Raw genomic sequence first — 14,373 nt, 5'->3', positions numbered from 1 at the left:
AGTGGAACACTAGCAGACTCGCAACCTGTAGGTGTTGTGAACGATGTGTTCCCCGGCGTACTCTAAAAACCCATTGACATGTATTGCGAGTGGAATCTCGAAAACGAAACTATCAATAAACGAGATAACCCTAGCAATTGTGCCCAAAGGACAATACCGGCAGTTGCGCCTCTTAGAGAATGTCACAATTCTGGCAGCTGCGCCTAAGTGACAGAACTAGCAGCTGTGCTTGATAGTTGTGTCATTGACAATGATGGACTTCGTACCTATTCCTTAGGATAATCCTTAGGAATGAATGAATGAGAAATAGTTGATTCTTAGGGTAGATCCTTAAGAGTGTAGAAGATAATGGGGATGGGTAATTGGGTTAACTGTTTGATGATTAAACATAATAATTATACTATTGTGGGTTGAAAACCCTATGTACTCACCAGGTTTCCCAACCTGACCACTCAATTTATTTATATCACATGTGTTGATATGAAGTCACATTACAGTGAGAGATTAAAGATATATAAATCACTAGTGATAATGAATGTAATTTCTGTTTATGCTTATGTTTCTATATTGACGATGACATTCCAAATGTTTTAAAATGAATAATAATACTTTTCTTCGGAAATGCTTTGATAACGTATTTATCATATTTTACTGGGAACAAATTCCGCAACATTTTTATTAAAGGATGTACTCTGATTTTTACAAAGCATAAACAAAATCGATCTTTTATGGCCGTGAAAATGGGGATGTCACAAGATACATATCCCAACTTCCGCCAAAATACAATTCACATGCCCACAACATGTCCTCCAAAGTCTGGATAGTCCACTCGCTATGCCCATCATTTTGCGGGTGGAAAGTCAACCTGAAATGTGGATGAGTACCCAACTCCTTGTAGAATCCCTTCCAGAACCTAGAACTTAACCGAACATCCCTATCATAGACCACAAAAACCGACACCTCATGCCTCGTCACCACCTCCCGAATGTAGATATCGGACAACTTTTACACCAAAATACTATCCTGGATCTAAATAAAGTGTGCTCTCAGATCAACCGATCCATGATGACCTATATCGAATCCACACATCGCTTTGTATGAGCCAATTTGTGATAAAATCCATCGTGATCTTCTCCCATTTCTATACGGCAACACCCAATGGCTCTATTTTGTCGTAAGATTACTAATGCTCAACCTTGAATTTACTGCAAGTCAAACACCTCTCCACATACTAGGCCACTTTCCGCTTCATACATGGTCACCAATAGTCAATTCGGAGATCTCTATACATATTTGTTGTCCGGGATGAATAGAGAATTTCGACTTGTTCGCCTCCTCCATCAAACCTTGACGTGCACCACTCTAATATGGAGCCCACACCCTCCGATGAAGTGTCAATAATCCCTGACTATCATAATCGAAGGAAGTCACCTGACCCACTTGGCACTCGCTCTTTTGATGCTCTTCCTTCATTGCCTCAACCTGAGCCTCTCGAATCTACTCTAAGAGTGGGGTAATCACTATCATCCTTAAACACAGATCCCTGATCGGGGAAGCCACCGCCTCGCGAATGAGATCATTTTCCACCACATTGGTCTTCCATGGGTAATAAAGAATCCAACAATCATAATCCTTCACCACATCCAACCATCTACCCTGCCTCATGTTCATATTCAGCTGATCCATCAGATACCTCAGACTCTTGTAATTTTTGTAAATAGTACAACAGACCCCAAAAAGGCAGTGTCGCTAAATCTTGAGGGCAAACACCACAACCCCCAACTCCAAATCATGTGTAGGATAATTCACTTCAAGAGGCTTTAGCTTCCTGGAAGCGTATGTGATCACATGACCCTGATGCATCAGGACTGCACCCAAACCTATGATCGATGCATCACAGTACACCATGAAATCTTCAACACCTTCCGTTGGGGTCAGAATCGGTGCCTCACACAATCTACACCTCAGGGTGTCAAAGGTTGTATGTTGCTTAGGCCCCCAACAAAACACGATAGTCTTCTTCGTCAATCGGGTAAAAGGGCTGCTATCTCGGTGTAAGTCCCCAATCTGCTTGTGTATTAATCAGATCCGTTTGATGGTGCGGAATCCTAATCAAACGGATGGTGCCAAATCAAACAGAAGAGAAGGAGAAGAAGAAGATGATGAATCTTGTATGTATTGATATGAATGAAGATCCGGATACAAGATTCACATACACTAACACACACTCTCTTCTCTCTCTCTCTCTCTCTCTCTCTAGAACACCTTCAAATGCATACACTTAAGCTCCTCTATTCTTTTTCTCGTCACTCTGCTCCTCACCTCATTACACCTATATTTATAGGCTTGGTGAATCATGGGTTGTAAATGGGTTTACGGTCGTAAACACCCACTGACCGTAAACTCATAAAATATTACAGAAAAATACATTTGCCTAGAAAAGTAAAGTATAAACCATATTTTGACCCAACAATCTCCCCCTTGGTTTATAACTTTCTTTTCTAAATGATCCAACAAGCTCCCCCTACAAAGTACCTGGCTCTTCTTGTCAATCTTCAATAGGAGCTTGGTTTCAGCTTTAATCTTCAATGAATGCACATTAGGTGAGGTTGCTTGATGTACTAATTCTTGAAAGATAGTGCTTTCAGCTTGAAAATCTTTAGAGAGAACATCAGAGAGAACAAATCTTCTTGATCACTTTAGCAGGTTTAAGATAGCAGCAGACTGATTGAGGATGCTTCAATGCAATCCGTCACATAATCTTCAATTTCTACTTCACCTTGCTTCTGGGGTAGAAAAATTGAATGTTGAAAGAATAATCTTCATTTCTTGCTCCTTCAAATGAAAATTCTTCGATCCTCACGGATGAAGCTTTGGCTCAGAAATATTCGACACAAACTCCATGAGTCTCATCTACACCTGAATTCACTTTTCAAGACAAAACAAAACTAAAAGAAAACTTATCACACAAATTAAAACAGAAACACAAATATTTTTGGATTTTTGATTTTTCTAAACAATAAATAAAACAGAAATAACAATATTTTTGGATTTTGAATTTTCTGATTTTTGTTTGATTTTTGATTTTTTTTTAATTCTCCCCCTAAATTTTTGCATAAAAGAAAAAGTATGAGCAAATTTAACAAAAACAAAAACAGAAGCTAAATTTAAGACTATTTTGGGATCCAAGTTGTCAGGCAATCAAATATCGTTAAATTAGCACACACCTACATGTTTAGATATGGTTAATTGTTGGTATTGTGGTCCACTTAAACATGAAGAATATCGACAAACTTTTCTAAATAAACCATTTAGTTGACGACGACCATGGGTATTGTTGTCCACTTAAATTAAGTAGCGGGATCTACAGACAACCTCTAAATGGTTCGATTTTAGTGGCACTAGAATGTGTTCCCCACTTCCTGATATACCCTGATTATCAAGAACTTCCTAAGGACTCCTTACTTTAGGTGAGTAAACAATTCTTAAGGAGGAAGATAGATTTAGAGATAGATGCATATGTTGTGTCCCATGTCGGATCTATTTCAATCGCGCAGAAGGGACAACATATGACTAACATAGATAGAGGGATATAGAGATAGTACGGTGCATATGTTGTGTCCCAGGTCGGATCTTCTGATCACGCAGATGGGACAACATATGGCTAACAGATAGAAAGAATTTCATAGATATGGATATGCATAGAGATAGAGTTGCATATGTTACATTCCAGGTCGAATATATTCCAATCACGCAAAGGAAGCAACATATGACTGACAGATAGAAAACAAGAAAATAATTGCCTACAAACCTATTTTATCAAAACCCCCAGTCGTCCCATCAATACCGGAATTAAGGACATGATTCCATACATCAAGGAAATGTTGAGCCACAATTCTAGATAATTAACGTTTAGTGTATCTCGCAGGCTCCCATGTTTATCTCACTACTCAATCTACCCGAGCATTGTATGGTCAGTCTAAATGAAACTATCTAAGTTCATATTGTCTAGTCCTTTCATTTTTCAATCTAAGTCTAGTCCTTTTGAATCATTTGTGCCTACCAGCACATTGAACACAAAGTCTAGACAATTCGGCTTTAGTGCATTACACAAATTTTATATTGTCCTTTAGCACTAGACTTCATATCACATCCCAATAATAACTACTAACGAAAAACTATTAAGAAAACGAAAAAATTGTCTTTGAAACGAATCAGAGTAAGATAAACTCAGGAGTATAGAGAAGAAAATGCAAACCGTCATTCACCGATTGAATTTGCATCCAGAATATCTGAGATCATCACGCATTATCTCAGAATAGATCCGAAAATTATTCATGTCATTAATCACTAACCCCATGTGATCCCTCCCTTTCTTCCCTTCTTTCCTTTCCCGCAAAGGACACATACTCTCGAACAAAGTTCTTAGTGTTGTACGGTTGAGATATGTCCCCTATCATATGCCAGGAGCCGCCACTACCAACAAAACGAAGTCTAATGATATGCCTCCATATCTGCTCCGACGCAGAGCGGGATCAATTGGTCTTACTCTTGATCTCGGGAATCCATAATTAATTAGTTTTAGAACGGGGCGTTACAACATCTCAATTAATAAAGCGTAAAGAAAAATATTTTAATTGGTTCTGAAAATGGGGATGTCACAGTTGGTATAATAGCATTAGTTTAAGTGAACTAGGAATTTAGGAAAATTATAGACTTAAATTTAGAAGTTAAGTATGATCGATGATATGCACGATAAAATTCTTTAGGATAGATGCCTTAGTTGATTTAGGCACTAGCACTATCATAATATAAGAAGATACCTTAACTTCTAATTATGTGTGTGTGTGTGTGTGTGTCTATATATATATATATATATATATATATATATATCGATATATTAAACTACTCACCTCTACGACTATAGAACGTCATGATGATCACTAGGAGTGGAAGAGTCGTCAATAACAAAGAAGGTCCAGCACCTCAGAACGCCAGAGTAGTTGTTGTTCAAATCCCGATAAATGAAGCTAAAGCAATGATGCAATAAATGTTCGATCAACAACTACATGAGATTAGGGAGCTCTTGGATCAAGAGCTAGCTAATACTAGAGGAGGAGTGCTGGTAATCAACGAGCCAATAATTGTTGAACAAGTCAACAACAGACCAATTCCTTCTCATCCAGAAATGGTCTAGGAAGAAAACGATGACTTAGAAAGTCATCCCATGAAATTTCATACTAAAATGTTGTAGATTTTAAGTAAATACTCAAATCAATCAAAGAAATTAACAATGCATGCAAGCCAGGATCTTGCCAAGATCGCTAGTAGGAGTGAAAAGAACATGAACGCCTTAGCCAACCATTGTCAATATACCCACAATATTTTCAGGATTAGACTGCAACATCAATTTTTTAGGTTCACATTAGACAATAATCTTCGAGAATTCATGAATATAATTTATGTAAACAGGTAAAAAACTAACAACCAAACCCCTAGTCCTACACAAATCATCATCCTAATCTAATGAAAACTTGTCTAAATCAAGAACATTTGCGTACAATTTAAACTATTGGTAACAACAAAACAAAATACCTATGATTGACTGTCTATCGAATTACCTGGGTTTTAGCACCAAAAATGAGATTAACAACATCAGCTTGAGCCTGAAACCTAGTGGTGAGTAATTCTCATTACGTATCCATTATGAATCATTGATACAAATTAACGTAGCCTGATTCCAATAACATCAAAATCCTAGTTTTTAGAAATAAAAGAATATATGGTAATATTGAAAACATACTTTGAGCACCATGGTTGAAGGTTATGTTTCTTTGATATAGGGTTTCCAGAGGTATTTACTAACATTCATTGAGAAATCGAATTTAAGGCTTTCTAGAAGCGCATGAGTGGTCGCATAATGCTGATGGTCCGGTGGAACGTTGGCAGTCTTATGGTGTCGACCGATTTTCATTAACCAATGGTCATATGAGGTTCTGTCGACACAAATTTGACAAATTTCCTAGCGAGTGAAGTAAAGCGAGATAAGAAAGATGGCGATTGAGAGCAAACTGGATATCGAAAACTGACAAAGCTTTTCAAGTGATGCAAAATCGAGTAGATGCTTTGATATAAAGCATCGCCTGCAGAGAAATGTTGATTGGAAGCCGACGATGGGTATTATAGGGTTTTGAAATTGAAGGAATTATGGTCCAAAAGAGATCAATCGGTGTCTTTCTCAGGTGCTCAAGGAGTTTGAGTATGATATGGATGAATTAGAATTTTTGGAGTTTGGCAACAAACCGAATCAATTTGCAGAAAAGTAGAGGACACCGACGAATATGACAGGAAGTGGTGAATGCATAGGATTCTCAAATGTTTAGGTGACAACGGTGAAGAACACCTTCAACATTCCTCCAGATTTTCCTTTTGCCTCTTCTCCCTGGCATCTAACATGATTGAATAAAAAAGAGAAATCAATTTTGATTGCGTAGAGAAGAGAATTTAGAGACATGAGAGGCTTCGATTAGTGTAGGAAAATGGAGCAGGTGGATATAAATTGAAAGCTACAACCAATTTAGAAGACGGTGGAAGGCGTATTTGGGATTCGGAGATGAATAGGGATTAGAGAGAAAAAAATAGAAGGATCCAATCGGTACCGAGGGTGACTAAGCAACTCTACATTCTGCCATGTAGGGGCTACAGGTAATAATAGGGACTAGATTAAATTGGTAAAAATATATGACAATCAAATGCAAAGAAATGTATACAACGAGCCGAAAGTGAATATCTAAAGACCCAAATATGTCAAAATAAAAACATTATTGTTCCTAATGGTTATATATATATATATATATATATATATATATATATATATATATATATATATATATATATATATATATATATATATATATATATATATATATGGGGACGATTTACTTGAGATTAAGAAAATAGAGATCTTGATATTTAACCTCAGCCACATATTTCTTATTTTCCGCTCTAACAAGATATGCATAATCATAAATGATTATATGGCAGAGAGGTATAATCATATATGATTATGTATGTTTATACGTACATAATGATTATAAATGATTATGTATGTTTATACGTATGTATCTAATCATAAATGATTATACATATATTTTGTTCACATAATGAGTAATCATAAATGACTATGACAGTTGGTGACAGAGGTGACGGAGATGATAATTGTGGGGTCAACTTGTATCAGAGGTGGTTGTAGTGATGGTAGCTGTGATAGTTGTGGTGGTGGGGATGGTGATGGAGGAGAAATGAATGAGCGACTTTATATAATCATTTCTGATTAATAACAGATTTGTCGCACCGGTACACCGAAAGGTTAGAGCGGCAGGTGTGAAATATATGACTGATGTTAAATCTCGATATCTGTATTTTCTTTTTAATTTCAACGGAATATATATATATATATATATATATATATATATATATATATATATATATATATATATATATATATATATATATATATATATATATATATATATATATATATATATATATATATATATATATAACAGTTTTTCAGATAAAATATGTAACCATGTTTTTCATCCTATAAACAAATAATGCAAGACTTTACTTGTAAAATATATAACTTGTTGAAATGTAGTTGCATAAGTTGTGTCCATTGTATAAATTCATAAAAAAACATTGCTATACAAATTGGTAAAAGAAATTTAGTCGCTAGTAGCAACCGATTTCCCTTTATATTTTGACCATAAAATTACATTTAATTGCATATTTTGTATGAAAAATAATAATTTTGATACATAATACAGGGTATATAAATAAACATCTAATTTCTTTTAAGAACGAATTAAAAACACTTAGTTTTCATAAAAAAATAATAATTTTAATACTTGTTATTTTTTATATAATTAAGACTATAATTTTTATTCGTTTTCGACATTGTATTTTCCAAAATATTTGAATGTTCGCTATTTGAAACAAATTGAAAAATATACTGTGTTAAAATTAACGTCAATGTTAACCGACAGCTGATTAATATTTTAATTATTAAAAAAATAACAGCCTCAAATTAAATTCTTATGAAAAATAATATCTTTAATATAACTTACCTTAATTTTAAAATAGAAAATATTTTTTTTAATTATTGAGATAGAAAAATGTTTGTTTGGATTTTTGCTTTTGTTATTCGTTTTTTCCACGACTAGTAGAATACATCCACACCAATTCTTTTCCAACCCCTTCCAAAGTCTTTTTACTATAAATAATAGCTTCCTCCAAACACACACATTAACACATACAACACATCAACCTCCATTTTTCACGCGCATCTTTAGATCACCACATAAAATCGTGAGAAACGGTTACCACGATCTGCGATTTCGATAAAATCTCTGTAAATCGATTCATCGATCGGATCGCACGGATAGTAGCTTGATCTGATTGATCAACGATAAAATGGGGAGTTTAAAGGCAGTGTTGAAACATCCGGACGATTTTTACCCGCTGTTGAAGTTGAAGATGGCGGCGAAGAAGGCTGAGAAACAGATCCCGGCGGAGCCACACTGGGGATTCTGTTACTCTATGCTTCATAAGGTTTCTAGAAGCTTCGCGCTTGTTATTCAACAGCTCAATCCCGAGCTTCGTGACGCTGTAAGTGTGATTAACCAAACGCCGTCTTGTTTTTATGTGTGTTCTAGCAATTCTACCTGACCTTGCAATTAGTCTAAGATATTTCCGAATTATAATCTATTCGATTAACAAAAATAAGAGTAGTTAACCAAACGACGTCTTTTTTTTCCGTGTGTTTTAATTATTATCGCCGAATCTTATAATCATTTCTGGATATTTTCCGATTTTCCGGTTCGTGAAATGCGTGGAGTAAATAGAGGATCAAATGATACTATTCTCGGTTAACAAAATTTAAAGTTTTCGTTAGTTTTTGCGATTTGGTGGATCTTGATGCATAAGTCAATTTGTCGTATTCTTCATAGACACGTTATGTACATCTGGCGTATCTTTCAAATTTCAATCCTCTTCTGTGTAAATTTTACTGCAGTTGTTCAGAATAGGTCCGTCTGTGTAAATAATTCAGATGTCGCATGTGTGAGAGGGAATATAGCTGTGGAAGATAGCATATTCTCTTTTTTTGCACCTGGATTCAGAGTATCAGCTTTTTGGGGGTGTTTTAAAAATATTGCTGCGATAATAGCAGTGCAGCATCTTTACCTCTTTTTTTTAAGGGGGGAGGGGGCTTTGGTATTGACGATCTGCAAAAGATCAATGGAATCTCCTTTATTCGAGTTTTACACACACATACAAATGAGAGGGTAAAGCCAGATGTCTGTATTTGTATTTTAACATGTGAATTCTTTTAAATTGTCGTTCTTAGTTGACCCCAAGCTGTCATAGGAATTTTTCAAACTCATACCCACATAACCTTGGTTGCTTGCTAGAGGAGGGGAAGTGGTAACAATTACCAAAACTTTATTTAGCATAAAAGAGTGATTATCAATCCAAAAATGGACTTTTAACAACCAGAGAAGTTTATATTTTATGCCTTTTGAGGAACAGAAGTGTGTGCATCTGTAATCCACTAACAATCAACTTTTTTTTTTGTTTGTGTTACTACATACTTTCTAATATAATTTTGACACTATACACTGCAGGTTTGCATTTTCTATTTGGTTCTTCGTGCCCTTGACACTGTTGGTAGGTCTAAATACCTTTAAGCAAAATTTCTAGTTTTCTGATTTTCTTTGATAAGTATTAAAATACTTGAGAAGATGTATCATTATTGACCCTCACCCTCTTGATATGTTGCTGTTGACTGTTGCTATTTTTGTTTTTTCTTTTCTCCTAAGATGCGTACAAAAATCATTTGATTTTCATGATTTACTTACCAATTCTGCACTTTTCCTTTTTGCAGAGGATGATACAAGTATAGATGCTGAAATCAAAGTACCAATTCTGATTGCTTTTCATCAGCATATCTATGATCGTGATTGGCACTTTGCATGTGAGTACTCGGTTGTGTTTGGTGTTTTGGAATTGGAATGGAATGGTTCATTCCATTCGAACGAAAAAAGAATTGTTTGTTAGGGGCATTTTTTTTTCTCCATTCCATCATGGAATAGAATGGAAAATTGCAATATACCTTTTTTTTGTTTATGTAATTTTAATGACTCAAATCATTTCTAAAATCTTTATGATTTTAACCAATTTACAATTTTATTTTCTACATTTCCAGCCTTTGTTCACATGATATGTCAAAGCTAATGCTGTTTTTTTTTTTTTCCCTGAAGGTGGTACAAAGGAATACAAGGTTCTCATGGACCAGTTCCATCATGTTTCTGCTGCCTTTCTGGAGCTTAAGAAAGGGTAAAATTTACATATAAACTAATGCTTTTGGATATTTTATCATTAAATAGTATTAATGGATCATGAATTAAAGTAAGCAATTAAACAAGTGATATTCTTGTCATCTTACTCAGTTTTCAATTTGTATATGGATCTAGCAAGGATCGATCGAGAATATTGAAAAAAATAATAATAGTGCTAACAACAACAATAATAATAATAATAGTTACAGAAGTAGCTTTTACATATTATAAATAATCTTGGGTGTAATCAATGATTTCATCATAAATCCTGTTCTTTATTCTTTGAAAGTGACACACAATAGCCATAAATATTTCATATTACCTGTTCTTTATGCTAATGGTCTTTATGCATATGCTTTGTGCATCTTTTAAGAAAAAAAGTTGATTTGCAATACTCCAATTATTTTGCAGTTACCAGGAAGCAATTGAGGATATAACCATGAGAATGGGTGCAGGGATGGCAAAATTTATCTGCAAAGAGGTAATTATAATTATCATTGTTTAAATTCAAGAAATAACAATCTACTTTCATTTTTTTCTCCTTTGAAAAACCTAACCAATTTATAGCAATGTCATCCAAATACAAAGAAATTTTCTATGCTATAATTGGGTAGTTTTTTCAAAGAATAATGTTCTAATAAGTATAGAATCTAAAGTCAAATACTATAATTAGGTTTTGTTTTTCAAAGTAGAATCCCTTAAATAAGAAATTTGTTGAAAGTACAATGGTATAATAAGAAGACATGAAAGTATTTTTCTTTTTTGTACAATTTCAGTGGTAGATTTTTCAAAGCTATAAGTAGGAATGTTTTTTGCCTTGATAAGAAAAAAGTTTGAAAGCATGTTGCTATTTTCCCCATTTACCCTTATTTAAAGGGTTAAATGCAAATATAGCAACTTGCTTTCTTTGATTTGTTTGTCATAGCATCTTAATTTCTTTTCTTTGAAAGTACGTTGCTATTGTTTGCATTTTCCATCAACATTGCATACTCTAGTTTCGGTTAAGAGAATTTTTAAGATGAGTTTTACCCATCTCTTATTTGTCAAAAGGGAAAATGAATTTTAATTTGATTTTGCAATTGTGATTGCAGGTTGAGACAATTGATGATTATGATGAGTATTGTCATTATGTTGCTGGACTTGTTGGATTAGGGTTGTCAAAACTCTTCCATGCCTCAGGCACAGAAAAACTGTTTCCAGATTCCATCTCCAATTCAATGGGTTTGTTTCTCCAGGTAATTTTTACACTTTAAAATAGCAAAACATGCTTTCATTTAGTCGTTTATTGATGAAAATACATTGCTATTTCTTGCATTCAACCCTATTTGGAATTCTTATTGGGCATTGTATTTGTTATTGGTCATAAATTACAGAAAACAAACATCATTAGAGATTATCTGGAGGATATAAACGAGATACCCAAGTCACGTATGTTTTGGCCTCGTGAGATCTGGAGTAAATATGTCAATAAACTAGAGGTACGTACAACTACATTAAAAAAATATTTAAATATAAATAACACTTAAAAAAATAAATATATCTAAAGTTTTTATTATTGAATTCTCTTCCAGGAGCTGAAGTATGAAGAGAACTCTGAGAAGGCTGTTCAATGTCTGAATGATATGGTCACTAACGCTTTAATCCACATTGAAGACTGTTTAAAATACATGTCTGAATTGCGTGATCCTGCTATCTTCAAGTTTTGTGCCATTCCACAGGTACTTTCATTGATTACTTTATTATATATATATACACACGCAGCATCCTACTTACATTTGTTAAATTTACCCCTTTTTCATCCTACTGACTTTATCAGATCATGGCGATTGGAACACTAGCTCTATGCTACAACAACATTGAAGTTTTCAGGGGTGTAGTGAAAATGAGACGTGGTAAGTTTTTATTTATTTTGTTATTATTAATTGAATGCTGCTTTTTTACTTTGTTGGTGCGTCATTGTGTAGGTCTTACTGCAAAAGTAATTGATCGGACTAAAACTATGGCTGATGTGTACAGAGCTTTCTATGATTTTTCCTCAATTCTCAAGTCTAAGGTATATTAAGTATTTCACTTTTTCTCTTACCAATTTATGCAACAAGTTGTTGGTGTTTGACATGAATTATGACCACAGGTCAACATGAATGATCCCAATGCCAAAACAACAATCACAAGGATAGAAGCAGCTCAGAAAATTTGCAAGGACTCTGGCACCCTTAGCAACAGGTATTTTCATCTCTCTCTTTTTTTTTTTTTTTTTTTTAATCGGGCTAAATTCAATGACAGTAGGCTGTTTTTCTTGCATAACCTTTTTTTGGGCATTAATAAATGCTAATTCTATAAAAGATTACATTTTTGGTTGCTTAGTTTGAAAGTTCAAAATTTTCAGTTTTGGTCTCACATGGTTTATTTGAAAACAGTAAGAGAAATGTTTTTTGAAAATATAATTTTTGAACAAACTCAGGGACCAAAATTGTTGCAACAATAAAAAATAGGCAACAGAAGTTCAAAAGAAAACAATTTGGGACCAAAAATGTAATTTACTGTTTTGGCCATTGTGGTGTGTTTTAAGTAGATTCTGTTTTTTGTTACTATGTTCTGATATTGAATTGTTATTGTCTTGTTATCAGGAGATCTTACATAGTTGAAAGCGAGCCAAGCTACAGTCCAGCTCTGGTATATATTCTGTCTCTTTTTTTATTTATTCCCTAAATTGGCCTTGTGATATTAATATACAACACTCTACAACAATGTATAACCATGCTGATTTTTATGCAGATTGCTTTGATTTTCATCATACTGGCAATTCTTTACGCATATCTGCATGCCAACCGCACAAATAAATTCAGTAAGCATATTCATTTTGTACCTCAAAAAACATTTATTAGACATGACATAACAGCCTTGGAGTGCACAAACAACTGATGTGAATGAGACAAAAAATTGCAATTTTTTGTTTATCCCACATTTTCCCAAAAAGGTGGGACATGGAGTATGTGCAAAAGACGTGAGTGAATGTCCTTTTATCCTCATCATCTATCTACATACAGTTTCTGATAACTTGTTATGTCTTCTCAGAAGTTACTTTGTAAGAAAAAGAAGAAGAATCTGTGGTGAGGAAGGGGAAGGTTTATTAAATCCAATTGTGAAACTGTAAAAGGACATTGTTTTTGTAGGTGTGGTGGTTGGTTGGTATATTGTAAATGGAAGTAAGGAAGTAGTTGTTATGTTATGAACATGAAGTAAGTTGAACGTAAAATCGCCAGTTATTTGTTTCCTTTAACGATCCATACCATGTGGTTTGATTGGTGTTGTTTCAGTTTCTGATTTACTCGACTTAAATGCTTATTTATACAATATTGTTTTTAACTTTTAACCAATTTATTTACAAATTCATCATATATTTATATTTATGAAGGCCTACTTTATATATATATATATATATATATATATATATATATATATATATATATATATATATATATATATATATATATATATATATATATATATATAGGGTTGGGTTATTTTGTTTTTAGTAACTATTGTGTGCCAGAATGCACAGATCTGAGGGTCTATGATAGTAAAATAGGATAACATGTACCATATAATCACATAAATTTGAGCATAAGGGCATTCTAGTCAATTAACCTATATTAAAAAAGGAAATTTTCGGATTTTTAGGAATAATTAATTTCTTTATTTTTAAAAATCTAAATATTTTAAATTAATTTAAAATTAAAAATCCGATTTTTATTATGTCAGAATGATAGAATTTTAACCATAAAGTAGTAAACATATTTTTCGATTTTATTCTGTACTAGTAAATATATACTGAAAGAATACACAAAATCGATTCTTGAACTAATAATATACCAAATAATTACATTGTACCATTGTGATTCATTGAATTATAAAAAACATTCTGAAAGAATACCAAGTATAATTCTTAAAACATAACAACATTCTAGATGTC

At 33.6% G+C, this 14,373-nt stretch overlaps 1 protein-coding gene across 1 annotated transcript; it reads left to right on the top strand.

The window, feature by feature from the left end:
• The first annotated feature begins 8,290 nt into the window (after positions 1-8,290).
• On the top strand, positions 8,291-13,680 carry LOC145042328 (squalene synthase 1-like). Its single transcript, XM_078990720.1, has 14 exons — positions 8,291-8,670; positions 9,687-9,729; positions 9,947-10,036; positions 10,323-10,398; positions 10,812-10,881; positions 11,492-11,635; positions 11,774-11,878; positions 11,972-12,118; positions 12,217-12,292; positions 12,365-12,453; positions 12,532-12,623; positions 13,028-13,073; positions 13,176-13,245; positions 13,476-13,680. Exons 1-14 carry the CDS (start codon positions 8,476-8,478, stop codon positions 13,487-13,489), a joined length of 1,257 nt encoding a protein of 418 aa, XP_078846846.1. The 5' UTR covers positions 8,291-8,475; the 3' UTR covers positions 13,490-13,680.
• The last annotated feature ends 693 nt before the right edge of the window (positions 13,681-14,373 follow it).

The sequence above is a fragment of the Lactuca saligna genome, chromosome 4, assembly GCF_052625555.1.
Source record: "Lactuca saligna cultivar CGN05327 chromosome 4, ASM5262555v1, whole genome shotgun sequence".
Lineage (NCBI taxonomy): Eukaryota > Viridiplantae > Streptophyta > Magnoliopsida > Asterales > Asteraceae > Lactuca > Lactuca saligna.
This window is presented reverse-complemented; position numbering and strand designations above follow the sequence as displayed.